Source organism: Diadema setosum, chromosome 6 (assembly GCF_964275005.1).
Source record: "Diadema setosum chromosome 6, eeDiaSeto1, whole genome shotgun sequence".
Lineage (NCBI taxonomy): Eukaryota > Metazoa > Echinodermata > Echinoidea > Diadematoida > Diadematidae > Diadema > Diadema setosum.
Genome location: NC_092690.1, coordinates 29,657,222 through 29,671,635, shown reverse-complemented (window position 1 = coordinate 29,671,635; position 14,414 = coordinate 29,657,222). Strand labels below are relative to the sequence as shown.

Genomic DNA, 14,414 nt, shown 5'->3' with positions numbered 1-14,414 from the left:
GTTGAATATTTTGAATTATCGTGATTTGCTTGGTTCAATAATTGGTTTTCTGTGTTTCCAGAATCTGTTACCTCTCAATATTTCTCAAGTGTTTTTCATAAGTAATAGCATCCATCATTATGATACTCGAAACAGTAACTTATTTTATGTTTGAGATTTTTATTGATACATCTTTTGCTTTAAAAAATAAATAAATTAAAAATCTCTCCGGTTTAATCTTCATGTTTGGAATTCCTTATTAAGTGATACACAGTCTCGTAAGCATTTAAAGATGGTCAAAATATCTGTTAAAAACTATTTTCTTGTTAAGTACTGAACATTATTGCTTTTGTAAGCACATTTTCAAGTGATTGTTACATCTCTGTATTATGTTGTTGTTGTTTGTATTTGAAAATGTAAAGCACTCAATGTGCATTTTTAAGCATTTTAATACATACCTGAGAGAACTTATTTTATACAAGGCCACAAGGTGTTTCTTTAGTTCTCTTTTTCATTTCCATGTACTGCTTGATATGTCAAATATGTAAACTCTTGTTTTATTGAAATATGTGATTGGTTATGCTTTGATCAATTTTTTGTTGTTGTGACGACTGATCTTTAATTGGAATGAATAAACAAAACGAAATATGCGTCTCAGAGAGAATTTACGTTTTCAAATACATCGCATATGCAATTTTTAGTGATTCAAAGCCAAGCACATACCCACGTTAAGACTTCCAGCATGGTGTTGCCATGACAACTGTGTCTTATCGGGAGATTGTAAAGGGCACAGCAATTTCTACAAAGTATAGTTGCCATGACAATTATCGTATAACAGGGAAGATATGACTTTCGATGACCAAATTTTGATGGCGGCAAACAAAATTTTAACTCGAAACAGACATTCTCAGACACTTCCATAATGTTTATACATTGTTTCGTTATACATAACGTATGTAAGTTTTGGGGACAATCAAGTGTTACCATAGCAATAGCCCTTTCTGAGTATTATCCTCACCTTGAATACCTACTTAAATTGCATTTTAATGAGTAGTTTCAAATCCAATATTCAGTGACTTTTATTACGTTTCAGTATTCTATTAAATTCCAGTACTCTATAATCGGAAATACGGGGGGGGGGGTTAACGACAAAAAAAAAAATTACCATGGCAACTGAAAAAGGCGTCATTTGCCGAGGCCTTTAGATACCTAACCGAAAAGTTAAGCAGTCTCTCATACTGCGGTATATAGGCCTTCATAACTTTTTATCTGCTTTAGTTTGACACGATTCCATTGGTGTTTTTTCGTTCCACCTATTACAGATGGCTGATTTGACGTCTACATTTTCGAAATCATCCTTTCTTACAGTCTTTGTGGGATCTGTGGTCGTTTTGTCAATTTTCCTCAGCCAATATTCAATCGGTTCCAATCAGGAAGAATTCCGTCCACCGCCAGCAGCTTCGGCTAATAGCCAAGTAAGTAAAAAGGAGTTGAAAGGTGAACATTGGTATATGGAAACAGTGATTCAAAGTAAGGCAATCAGGACTGGTGGGTGACTGCAACCATATAAATGGAAAGGTGTATGTTTGTGTGTGTTGGGAGGGGGAGGGGTTATACTGTTCGTTATTCCGAAGGTTCGTTTTTGTGAAGGTTCTTTTATTTATTTATTTTTTATCTATTTATTTATTTATTTCAATATTCTTTCAGGAGGGTGGCCCTTTCAGTTGGTTAACTGTTATAATTCTACCAAGGGGCCCTGCTCACATTATGAACAGATAAAAATGTCATGAACATCAAAACAAAGTACAAACAATGAAATAACTTCTACAACTCAACCACCAGCTGACCACTACTCCAAAAACAAAAATACAAACGAACTCAAACATTGATAAGATTACAGCTTAATAACACGTTGATAGGGCAATCAGAAAAGTATTGCCACCTCACCTACCGCCCCCTCCCCCCTTACAATTGTTGTTATACAATATCTTCAAATTTCGGGCTTCAATCATTTCTTCATACAAAAAAAAACAAAAAAAACACCTTAATGAACTTAATGATATACAACACAAAATAACATAAACACACACTTCAGTTCATTTTAATACATGTTCCATTATATATACCTCTATGCATGCTTTCATAACCTATCAATCATGCTGAGTACCCTGCATAATTTTTTGAAAACAATGATTGCGCATTTCGAATGAAATTTGGCAAATTATTCCACATATTTGAAGCTTGATAATGACAAGAGTTCTTAGAATAATCTGTCTTGGGGGCGTTTATAAACAAGGGACAATTAACGACATAAGGTGTATGAAATGGTGTGTGTCTTATAGCAATTGATTGTCTGAGATAACGTGGGCTCATCCCATTGATTATCTTATACAAATACATGTATGTGCAACTCTGGTACTGAACTGTTTGATGGTAATTGATTGACATTGTAATTTGGGGAGTATTTCCTTATGTGGCGTTAGTTGCATACCGATTTTGAAGTTTTTGGAGTTTATCCAAATGACAATGTGCACTTCTACCCCAAACAACAATACAATAATCTATTTGTGGTAACATCAAACTATTATATAACAAATGTATTATACTTTCGGGCAAATAATGCTTAATTCTACGAATATATCCAATTATCCGAGAAATCTTACTAAATACTTATCCCATCTGAGATTACTATCAATAATCACACCTCAATATTTACATGAATGAACATGTCCAATACACAATATGCAACTTATTCTTCTTTATCCTCCCTTTCGATCCAATGAACATAACTTTCGTTTTCTTAATATTCATAACAAGACAATTCATCTCCTTCGTTAATCCTACAGTGAAAAAAAAAGGTAATCATTCCGAAGGTTCGTTAATCCTAAAGTAAAAAGAAAAGGTAATTATTCCGAAGGTTCGTTAATTCGTAAACGAAACAAAATTCGTAATTCCGACTGATCGTTAAGTACACACCTTCTGTTTATTTTCTAGTTAACGGACCTGTGGTGTTACGAACTTTTGGATTAACTAACCTTTCAAAGCGGCATTGAATAATGATCAGATGAACAAACCTTGTTTAACTTTGCTATCAATGAACATATTGGTATGGGAAATTTGTGTTTTGGGAGAAACAAGCCTTCGGATTAACGAACCTGATGAATAACGAAAAGGAGGGGGTGGGGCTTTAAAAGGGAATTTCTGCGTTAAAGAAGACTTGTGTTTATCTGTTTTTTGTTTTTTTGTTTTTTTATACATGTCACTGATATGGCCACAGCACACTTACAATTTCTTTAAAGAAAAAAAATGATGATGGATGGCGTTTATCATGTATACAAATTCCATCGCAACTTCCGTCTGTGTTTTGTTTTGTTTTGTTTTTGCTTTCGGTTTTATTTTGGGATGGGGACATCCAAAAAAAAAAAGAGACTAGTGCTGGCCTGCTTAATAACAGACATGCTCGTCAGCATATATGTGCACAGAAGGTACACTTATCGATAACATTCATCCATTGTTAACGTTGCCGATTTGAAGATTATTCTCTTTCAGCAGATACCTCCTCTGGTGCATCCATTGTTGATTCCACGCAATCTGATTCTTAGATTGGAAACACGTGACCAAAGATTAGATTCCGGTTCCTCTATCACGTTGAATTTTTCTTTTTTTCGCAAATGTGTGTCTGATTTCGCGCAGATATAATGAATTCAATAAGTTTAGTTCAAACTTTATTCAACAGAAGTGGCCTGTTGCATCAAACATTTTACTTGAGGAAAAACTCCGGTAAGAACTGAAAACTCAGGTAAGCATGATGCTGACGTTGACTTTAACACATTTCAAAATAAGCCGAGTTTTCTCATGCTAAAGTTTTATGCAACATGTCCAAGGTATAGGTGCAGATTAGATGCTTAAACTAATATGATGGCCACAACGATTTGTGTGCCCCAGTCAATTTCCCAATCGAAAGAGTATTTTGCAATAGCTTACCCCCCCCCCCGCAACATATCTCACTAACAGCAGGTCAACGGATTTTGTTCTGTGAGTTTTCACTTTAAAGGCATTATTTGCCATTTGCAGATCAGACAAAAAACTAGCTTTAATGCTTCAAAATGGTTCTGAAATGTGAATTAGAGGTAAAAATGAAGAGTTTGTTCGCAAAAACCGATAAGTCCATTTTTGAAGATTTTGAAGTACGGTCTCTGTCATAAAGTACAAAATAATATCTTTTAAATGATATATTGGTCACTACATATAAAGGTATATTTTTGAAGTTATGGTCAAAAGAAGCAAAACATCTCTTATTATTCTCTTTATTTTTTTTTTTCATCACTGCTCCCAATGGTAAACAATAATTTTAAGAAGATATTAAGTGAACATGATGAAAAAACTTTGCCAAAATGGAGGACTCTAAGTTTGTTTGCCTCTAACTTAACACGCAAGCCCCATACATGTTTTGTCTGGAGATTATTTTTAACTACTGAGCTTATTTGCACTTTTTACTCTAGTGATTTTCGAAATTTTCGGAATAAAGGAGGAGCAGTGGAACAATAGGGCGGAAAATTAAACGAATATATCTCTACATGATGGACGCTGAAAAAACATACAACATACAACAGAAGACACCACGGTTATATATGTTATGTTATCAACACTAGAACAGATCTCTCCGGAAATGGACATCTATCATGCTGTCAGTACCAGCAGTTTAATTGAAGAACACACACATAATTGACAAAGGGCAGGGAGCCCGAAAATTTGTGCGTTCTTCAAATAAACTGTTTGTATAGACAGCATGATAGATGCCCATTTCTGGAGTTCGGTTTTATTATTGATAATATTATTTGACTTATGCGGACTACGAATTACATATATATATATATATATATATATATATATATATATATATATAGATAGATAGATAGGTTTGATTGCAAAACTTGTAAAAGGAATGGTATAGCAACTGATTGACAATGGTAAAATGACAAAGGAATAGTATAGTATCGGTTGACGTGAAAATTCAGTTTTTAACTTTTTGTGAGATACTTAGAAACCATTTTATGACAATATAAAAGGAATACAATTATTAGAGGAAATCAAAGTTTATTTTCTGAAAAATTGGTTTTGAAATGACATAGATATTTAAAAACAAAGTAAAACAAAACAGTCTTAATAAAAGGTTGGTCCCACCTTTTATTACAATCACTCTGGTTGGGATATCTCAGCCATTTCAAAACCAATTTTCATCAAATAAACTTTTAATTCCTTTTAGCATTGTATGCTTTTTCATATTTCATATGAGCTTTCTCATTATTTGTAAAAAGAAATCATCTTCAAAATATGTTAAGAATCTGAAAACCCCTCTCAGTCGAAACTGTACCTTCCCTTTAAAAGTCTTTTGTAAAGATTTTATAGTCCATCAACAGATGGTGCAAAATAAAAGCTTTCAAGTAATTCATCACTTGTTAAACAAGTAAAAAAAAAAAAGACGTCCTTAAAGATATGATTACAAATATTACAGATTTTCTCGTTTTCTTTGTTTTAGCAGCTTTAATCGCCAAATCTCAAATTGACAAGGATGGACTGAACTCGTTTTGAGAGCGAAGTCTTCAAAATCATATTCTGATGAATCCACACAAAATGAAGGGAATTCTGCTGAAACCCCACTCCTTTATAGATGCTGACTGAAAAGTAGGAACATGAATTGAAATGAATAGATATGTAGAAAAGATAGCCATGCACTGAACGTATTACTTATATGAACGGGAGCGTGATTTCAGTTGTAACAGTCATGTCAAATAATTTCACGAGAATATCATTTACCAAAAAGTAAGCTCTGAAATTTCTAACGCAGATATTTGCTTCCTAACCCCACCCCTCCCCCAGGTCTGGAAGTTAATCTGTAAATGACAAAATATCAGTGGTATCCCTCCTATCAATAATATGATTATACTTAGGTTATCATGGTATGGCATTGCTGACTTTATAAAGGGGCAGTCAACAACATGATTTTGGCAACGTTTTTCATGAACACATCACAAGCGGAGGGGAAGGTGGTTCATAAAGAGACGCCATTGCTTAAAGATCAAATTCATTTGTGCGTGGGGCAAAGCTCACTGCTGCATTAATCCTTTAGAAACTTATTGTAAGTTTTAAAAAAAAAGAAAATGATATTCACAGTCCATAGGCCGAGACCATTATATAACCGTTCTTGGTACCACCTAAGGAGCAAGTTCTGGAAGTGCAATTGGAAATGGCATATATCTGAAATAGATAATACTTTCTTATGATAGCATTTCCAGAATACTAATGTAGTGGTTTAGTCATAGCTATCAGCCATGAACCATGTAAATCCTAAGAAGCCCAAGCTCTTTTGGAAGATTCGTAATTCACGGGGATGGGGGGGGGGGGCATTATTCTCCCCCCGTCTGATTTCCATCTTTTTCAACCATCTGCTTTAAAAAGAAATTGACACAAAAATAATGTAAAGCACAACATGCACCAAAGAATGACACCATCAAATTTCACGAGGAATTCGCATGGGCTTCACTTTGTCAAAATACGATGAAAACAAAGAAAGTGTCATAAATGATATTCAATTAATTAGCTTTAAGCATAAGTCATTTGAGGCGAGAATGCAAACATTTTGTGTTTATATTTTACTTATAGACAGATTAAGAAACATAGTCAAGTCTTGTTTGGATGTTTTCAGTGCATTTGAAGTTGCAAATCTTACCAAAGGTGATAGTTGAGAAAATTGCAAGTTCCTCAAAATCGATCTTTACGAATTGTTATGAATGTTGATTATAGATATCCTTCAAATTCATTATACACTGTACTGAAACTCGACCGTCTTAATTTACGGTGGTGGAAACAGTTAGCGTGTACTATGTTCAGAGCTGTGTTTAATTTTTATGCGCCATATTTATGTGAGTTATTTTGTTACCGTGAGTTAGTGTATCGTACTAGGTCAGGTGAAAAGAAACTACAACTTTTTCGACCAAAAACTAATTATGGGAATAGATCCCTAAGGTACAGAGGAGCTATACTATGGAATGATTTAAATTATCAGGGTATAAATTCTATCCTATCCTTCAAACGATTCATCCTGACATGTAATAACAATACATTTTGAAGTGGCAGTAATTAATTATTTTGGGGTTTTGGGGTTTGGGTTTGGGTTTTGGGTTTTGGGGTTCTGAACTGATCTGGATTAAGGGTCATGGGGTAAAAGGTCATGGAACTCATTACATATAAAAACAGAAAAAATGTGTAGCGATGGAGGCATTCTTTCTTCTGTGTGAATAATGTTTTTGTTTTTTTTTTTAATAATGTAATGCATATGATATTGTAATGTATTGTGTGTATTTCTAAGCATATTGCATATATTGTACAAATATTTTTTCTATCTCTTTCTTATTCCTTTTACGTGTGTTTCAATGTTGGTACATTTTAATGATTGTATTTTTTTTTTTTTTTTTTGTAATACTGTATATGGTCGGACCCCTGTGAAAAACAGCTCTTAGCTGACCAGGGCTATCCGTCCCATGAGTGGAGAATAAATAAATAAATAAATAAATAAAATAAAAATAAAAGTGTTTACCACAGTCATGAAAAATCAACACAAGACACAAGATGGCGCTATAACTTATTTCCATCCAACGGAAGATAATACAATGTAGACATTTGATGTTATATCTAGATATTATACATTTCATGTTACACATTTACACATTTCATATCTGTAAGATGTTATATTGCTAACAATTTGCAAAAGATACAAACCACAAAGTTTAATACCAATTATGAACGAATGAATATAAAATGATGATAAAAGTCAATGAATAATTTGCAATAGTGACAAAAGTAAATGTATGGTAATGGAAAATTGTGATCTACTGAAAAATGGAACTTGTAAAACTTGGATCATCCGACAAAACAGTATGCCAGTACATGTATCATATCCAAAATGCATTCATTTACAATATTATATATTAGAGGATTGTGTTTTTAAGTGATGTATAAATATGTTGAAGGTAACATTAAAACGTATTGTACATGGTCCTATAATTTTCAAGTTTCATGAGAGGACATACAAACTTAAAATAAGATATAATGTTACAGTTAAGACACTATTCATTCAGCCTTGCGTTCCGAGAAATCATGCTGATAAAAGCAACGATACTTGCACACGGTTGATCACGAAAAAAAAAAAAGAAAGTACGAAGGAACGGAAAAATTTATTCAGATTTGACCAAAAGATCCAACACTGAAGCGGGAAGAAAGAACGCAAGGGCACTAAAAAACGACAAAGATCAAAGAGAAAGGAGAAGAGGAAGAGAAGAGAGGATCGGAAGAGAGGAAATGCCACTCCTTACTGTTCCAGAGTTATAATCAGGTGGATAATTCTTACTAACGCCTGATGTGTGAAGTATTGCATTACCACATGCAGACCCGCCAGTCTATATCCAACCCATCCCCACCTCCACCAACCAGTATTGCGAAATGAAATCATGCTTTATGAAAGAGCCCACAAATGATAACTCTTGGAAAGGGATCTTTTAGCCGACAAATGCCACTGCTCAACGCGCTTTGGCACAAAGCAGTAACCGAGTTCTGTTGGGAAGCTACGTGAGTGTAATCATGCGCTCTCATTGAGCTGTAATCAAAGTAAATCAAAGTGTTGTATACTCTGTAATTTTTGTACCGGTATATTTTTGCAAGCTGTGTTATTTTCTTCAAACAGTGTTTACAAAATGCTTGAATTAAAAAAAAAAAGAAAGAAAAATGAATGCCACTCCTTCGCCCAGACATGTGAAAGTGCTAAGGTTTTAGTATAAGCAAATCAATCATAGCGCTGTATGCAGAGAGCAAATATTTTCTCAGTTTATGTCTGAACGTAATGGTCTGACAAGTGTCTTTTAAACTATTAGCTAATCTATTCCAAAATATGGGTGTAATATAAACAAAATATATCTTCGGTATCTACAGGTCTCCTTGTGTGGTTGCATGGAATAGTTGTGTAAGTGGCTATTGCGATGAAATGAATCGTACAATAGTTTTGGGTAAGTGATTGCAGCGATATTTAAACGTTTGCTGGAAAAGATGAAATAAACACAAATGTTTCATCTTAAAATTTTAAATTTTATGTCCAGAAGGCAAAGAATAAATAAAAGAATATTGATAAGAAATGATCAATTGCTTTAAATGTTCATATCTTGTTATGGATATGAATTTATGCATATACTATTTTAAAGTATATAAAGCTCTATATTATGCATATGATGTTTTTATATGTATTCTTATTCAAGCTATTTCATTGATTAGGAAAAATGTTGAGAATAAAGACAAAGAAAAAAAAAAATCAGCATTTTTTTGCCGGGAGTGCAAAAACAAAATGGCAAAATTGCACAGAAATACTAAAAGATGAAAAAATGATGTGGTGGCACCCCCCCCCCCCCCGTTATAGGTCTACATCTTCAGGGGAAAACTATAAAGCTGGTTCAAAAATTAAAAAAGCAACTTGTTTTTCTTGGTCGCCATGCTAACCAAAATCAAATGATACAAATTAAACTTATCATCTTGTTCGGAACTATTTTTACGAAAATTCACCAAATTTGGAGGTAATTGCGCAAGATCTCTAGATATTATAATAAAGACATATACAAATTTAGGGTCGCAGGGCACATTGCCCCCCCCCCCTTGTACTTTTAAGAGTTAATATAATCAAAGAAGGGAGGGCATCCCACTCCCACACGGAGAGTTTTTGCATTTTTTGAACAATTTTCGCGCAACAAGTGAGAAAATGCATATTCATGGACAACATGCGTGTCTAAATTGTTGTTTCTGTCATCTCTTAGTATCCGTCCTCAAATATTATTCCGCCCTTTGCCAAACATTCAGAATCGCTATCATCACAATCATTTCACCATTATTTGAGCCAGACAACTTGGCAAACAAATCACAAAATACGAACATGCCTACAGTCTCGAGACATCTACTATGTATAACAAATAGTGCATAACAAAGCGTCTTCAATGCTTCAGAAAAATAGGCGCATTGTATTTCGACACGACAAAAAATACGACACACTTGATAGAACCATCATATCACAATTATTTGAGCTACACGCCTTAACAAACGTAACGCAAAGTACCGACAAGTACGAGACACCCAGATACGTATAGCAAATAGTGCAAAGCGATATAATACGTCCCTCAAATTTGTCAGCAAAAATGGGCGCATTGCCAGCGCGAATAAACACGACACACTTTCAAGAAAGAACGAATTAACTCCACCATCTTAAGGGAATGGATTAGGTGATATGAAATGAGCAAACTATAGTGCACATGGACATGTACACATAGATTCATTATGGGCGTCAATTCGATCCAGAGAGTTTGGGTTTTTTCTGTTTTTGTGGTGTGTTTTTTTTTTCACGGAAATAACTGTGACGGAGCAAAAACATTGTCGTAGGAGCAAATGTCACATGAGCGTTATTGTCGCAGGGCACTTCTATCGATTTTGGAGAATTTTTGTCTGCGGAGCATAATGTTTTTGTCTGGAACCTGGGCGGGCTAATAACCCCCCTCCGGCTCTGACATGAGGGAGCAGTTACATTTTAAGATGTGGAATTCAACGATCCAGCGTACACCCTTTGAGGGAATATTGATACATTTTTCAATCCAAGTGTGATACAAAACTATACAGGACAATGTAAAGTGCTACTCGTGGTATACCTAATTGTGATGCGTTGTGAAGAGCTGTTGCATTTTTAGAATTGAAATACAACAATCTGGTGCCCACAGTTGGTAGAATTTTAAGAAAATGTGTAATTAAATCTAAAAGTAAAACGATAAATACCAATGGAAAATTATTGAATGACTAAATCGTAGTTGGCAGATAGAACATGAATGTGAAACGTAGTCCTATTCGACTCTTATATTCATGACACAATGAAATAATTATTGTTAAATTGTCAAATGTGTCATTTTTTTTTATTTGCTGAAGGCTTTAAACGAGATTGTTGACGAATTCATTTTTGCTTAGATTTTACAGCCATACTTTCGATCATATTAAGGAAAACAGTGAATCATTGTCGGACTCCTAAGTCAACAAAATTCCGTAATGAAGATAATGTGCATTTCATTTTTTTCCACAAAACTTCGGCAGCAGTTACAAAGTAAACTGAGACAAACGTATTCCTGAATCCTGCTTTTAGTTGGATTGGATTAGCAGTTGACCTTAAGAGACTGATCGTGTTTAGTCTACCAATACAAACGTACGTGTTACACACACACACACACACACACACACACTCACACTATATGTTATAAATATATTATATATATATATATATATATAATACCGTTGGTCTAATGATGTTATCCTCGTTTTGTTGTTTTGTTTTTTGTTTTGTTTTTTATTTTCATTTTACTCCTAAAGGTCTTCAGCAGAACAGCCGGAAACATTTCAACAGTCACGAACAGTACGAGTAATGATTCTAAATCTGATGATTTCAGTTACACCAGCATTACGCTTTCGACATTTGAGGTGCTTGAGCCAAAAGAAACTTATAACGTCAACGACACTCTTCGGATCTTGATAACTGCGAGGGATACGAACAACAAACTCAAATCAAGCAAGGGGGACTACTTCCGGGTCAAGCTATTCTCCAAGGCAACCAAGTCTTCAGTCGGGTTTGATGTTAGTAATTACCTTGGAAACGGTCAATACGTGGCAGAAGCCACCTTGAAGTGGCCCGGTTACGTACAGGTGTTTGTCAGGTTGGTCCACCCAAGGGAGGCCGTGCAAGTGCTGGAGAGAATCCGAGATATCGAGCCAGGGCGGGTCGTCTTCGCTGGGCGGTTCTTGGGGATTGGCAATGACACGAAAAAGTTGTCTGAAGACGTCATGTGCGTTCCTCTGGTCATACGGGAGGCGAGTAGAGTTAATAAAGGCATTATTTACCATATGCAGTGCAAACAAGTTTGACCAAGTTTTAGTGCTTCAAAATGGTTCTAAACTGTGAGTTAGAGAATGATACAATTAATGTAAAAATGTTAATCAGTTTAATCAATATTAAGTATTGTTAAATATACAAAATGCAAACAATAGTTATAATGAAATTGTTTCTAGAATGAACCGTCTACAATTATGGTTTAGTGAGAAAAATAGTGATATATCCATATAATTTAGGATTTATTGCGAAATGTTTGTGTGGTAGGATGTTTTGTGATGCATCTGACCTACACACATGCATCAGTCATATGATAACTCAAACATTTTTGAAACCACTGCACCCAATGGTAAACAAAAGTTTTAACTACAAAAATGAACAGATTACCAGAAGACTGGCCGTGTTCTGCTTTTTCTAATATCAATAAAACTCGTAGACATATGTTTATAAGTAAATGTTTGTCTATGATTATGTATATATATATATATATATATATATATATATATATATCATATACATAATGCATTGAATTGATAATATGGGATATTTCATCTGATATTTCATTTGTATCATATATGTATCACTCTTGTGCCATTTCGAATATGGTTGCTGATCGTACAGGGCCCAGTATGTAACTATACAGACGAGCGCAGCGGGTACCCGTTCTATTGTGTCCGCCCGTCAAATCCCGGTCTAAGCTGTGAGGACTGGAGATTCTACACAACTGATAACACCAAGTCAACAAAATACACCATGAGTGCCATCACACTGAAAGAACAAGAGTATTTTAGCTCGTAAGTATTCTTTTAGCCCATTATTGATTGTGTCTCAGTATATTACAATAATTCTGTATTACTGTATTGGGATATGGAAACAAATAATGAAATTAGATTGAATGAAATGAAATAAAATGAAATGAAATGAAATGAAGTGAAACGATCATTGAAATGATATTATTCCGCAGTGATTCCGCTCGGTATTTACTGTCAAGTAAAGATGTTCATCTTCCATATACTAATCCCCGCACTAATATGCAGTCGCTATGTTGATATGGCGATCTTGCCTTTCCTGTTTGTTCCGCGAAACTTTGGCACAGTTTGCCAATTACTATCCAGAATTCGACAAAACATGTCTTCCCCTGAATTCTTTAAATCCTGTCTGAAGTATTTTCTCTTTCAACTGCCCTGATTTACTTCTTGTATCATGTTTAATGCATTGTATTTTGTTTTACATAATTTATTGTATAGAATAGGTTTTTGCATGTTGTATAAATCTCTTGTTGAGCGCGTAGAAACTTTTATGTTCAGCGCGATATAAATGTAACATATTATTATTATCATTATCATTATTATTATTATCATCATAATCATTATCATCATCATTAATATACTAGTAATCCATTATTATTGTCACTAATTTTACAGATATCTCTGTCCCTATGAATATTTCATTCCACTGTATTCCTTATCGCAATGAATGCATTTATTGCATGGATCACACAGAGTATGTGTATTATGTGTGTTGTCCTGAGAAACATGTAACCTGACTTGATTTCATTAAAGATACAGTATATTTAACATAGAAAAAATAGAAAGTGATAGTAATAATACACGAACCAACATCATTGTCACAAGGTCCCATAAATTGGGAGGTGCTCACGTATATTTGCTATGGGTTACAGCGATCTCCAATAGAATCATTGCGATACATACACTAACTACTCCTGTCAGAGAGAAAAAAAAAGTTACCGTTACCTCAGGAAACTTGTACAAAAATAATTATAAGACTGCAGATCATGAACGTGAAGCTCAATTGCAAAACATACATCCTTCCCGTGTTCCCTTGTTATTAGCTTTAATCTGTGTGATTTGTTTTTTTTGCAGACACAAGAAACTGCTTACGAGTTCTCGTGTAGTTGTAAAGGTTGTCGGTGATATGACAGGTGCGTATGATATCTTCGATGAAATATGTGCTAGACGGGTTTATGTACCTGCTCTTCTACACTACTCTCTTCTCTTTCAGAAATTAAATGAGACTAAGCACAATTATGAACAGCTGATGAACACATGTTCAAACACAAGCACACAATACATACCCACATTTCTCTATAATAGGGGCCGGGCCTTTATAAATTTCATATTGATTTTCAAAATAAAATTGAAATAAGTAAACGTAGATGAAACGACTCTTGTTCGGTGGTTTAATGCCTATCTCGTCGCCGCGACTCGTGCGGCTCAAGAGGACAAAAAGGGGGGGGGGGGCTTGTCCTCTCAACAAGAAGGCGACTCCAGGCCGACGCCCGAGATGTCTCCAACAAGGTGACACCTTATTCGCCTGGAAGCAGTAAGGACGTCGTCGGAAGGTCGCCTCTGGTCGCGGAGACGTCTTCGAGACGTCGTGGGAAAAAAAAAAAGTCTTCGAGGCTCGGCCACAACTGAGGAGATGTCGAGGACACGTCGTGGAGACATCTCCGAGACCAGGT

General features: G+C 34.9%; 1 protein-coding gene across 1 annotated transcript in view; it reads left to right on the top strand.

Annotated features, from left to right (window-relative positions):
• Nucleotides 1–12,730, top strand: part of LOC140229700 (NXPE family member 2-like) — a 47,139-nt gene extending 34,409 nt beyond the window's left edge. The window contains exons 2-3 of the mRNA XM_072309942.1: nucleotides 11,419–11,913; nucleotides 12,554–12,730. Coding sequence (XP_072166043.1) covers nucleotides 11,419–11,913; nucleotides 12,554–12,730 — 672 coding nt within the window. The remainder of the gene's footprint in view (nucleotides 1–11,418; nucleotides 11,914–12,553) is intronic.
• Nucleotides 12,731–14,414: the final 1,684 nt, after the last annotated feature.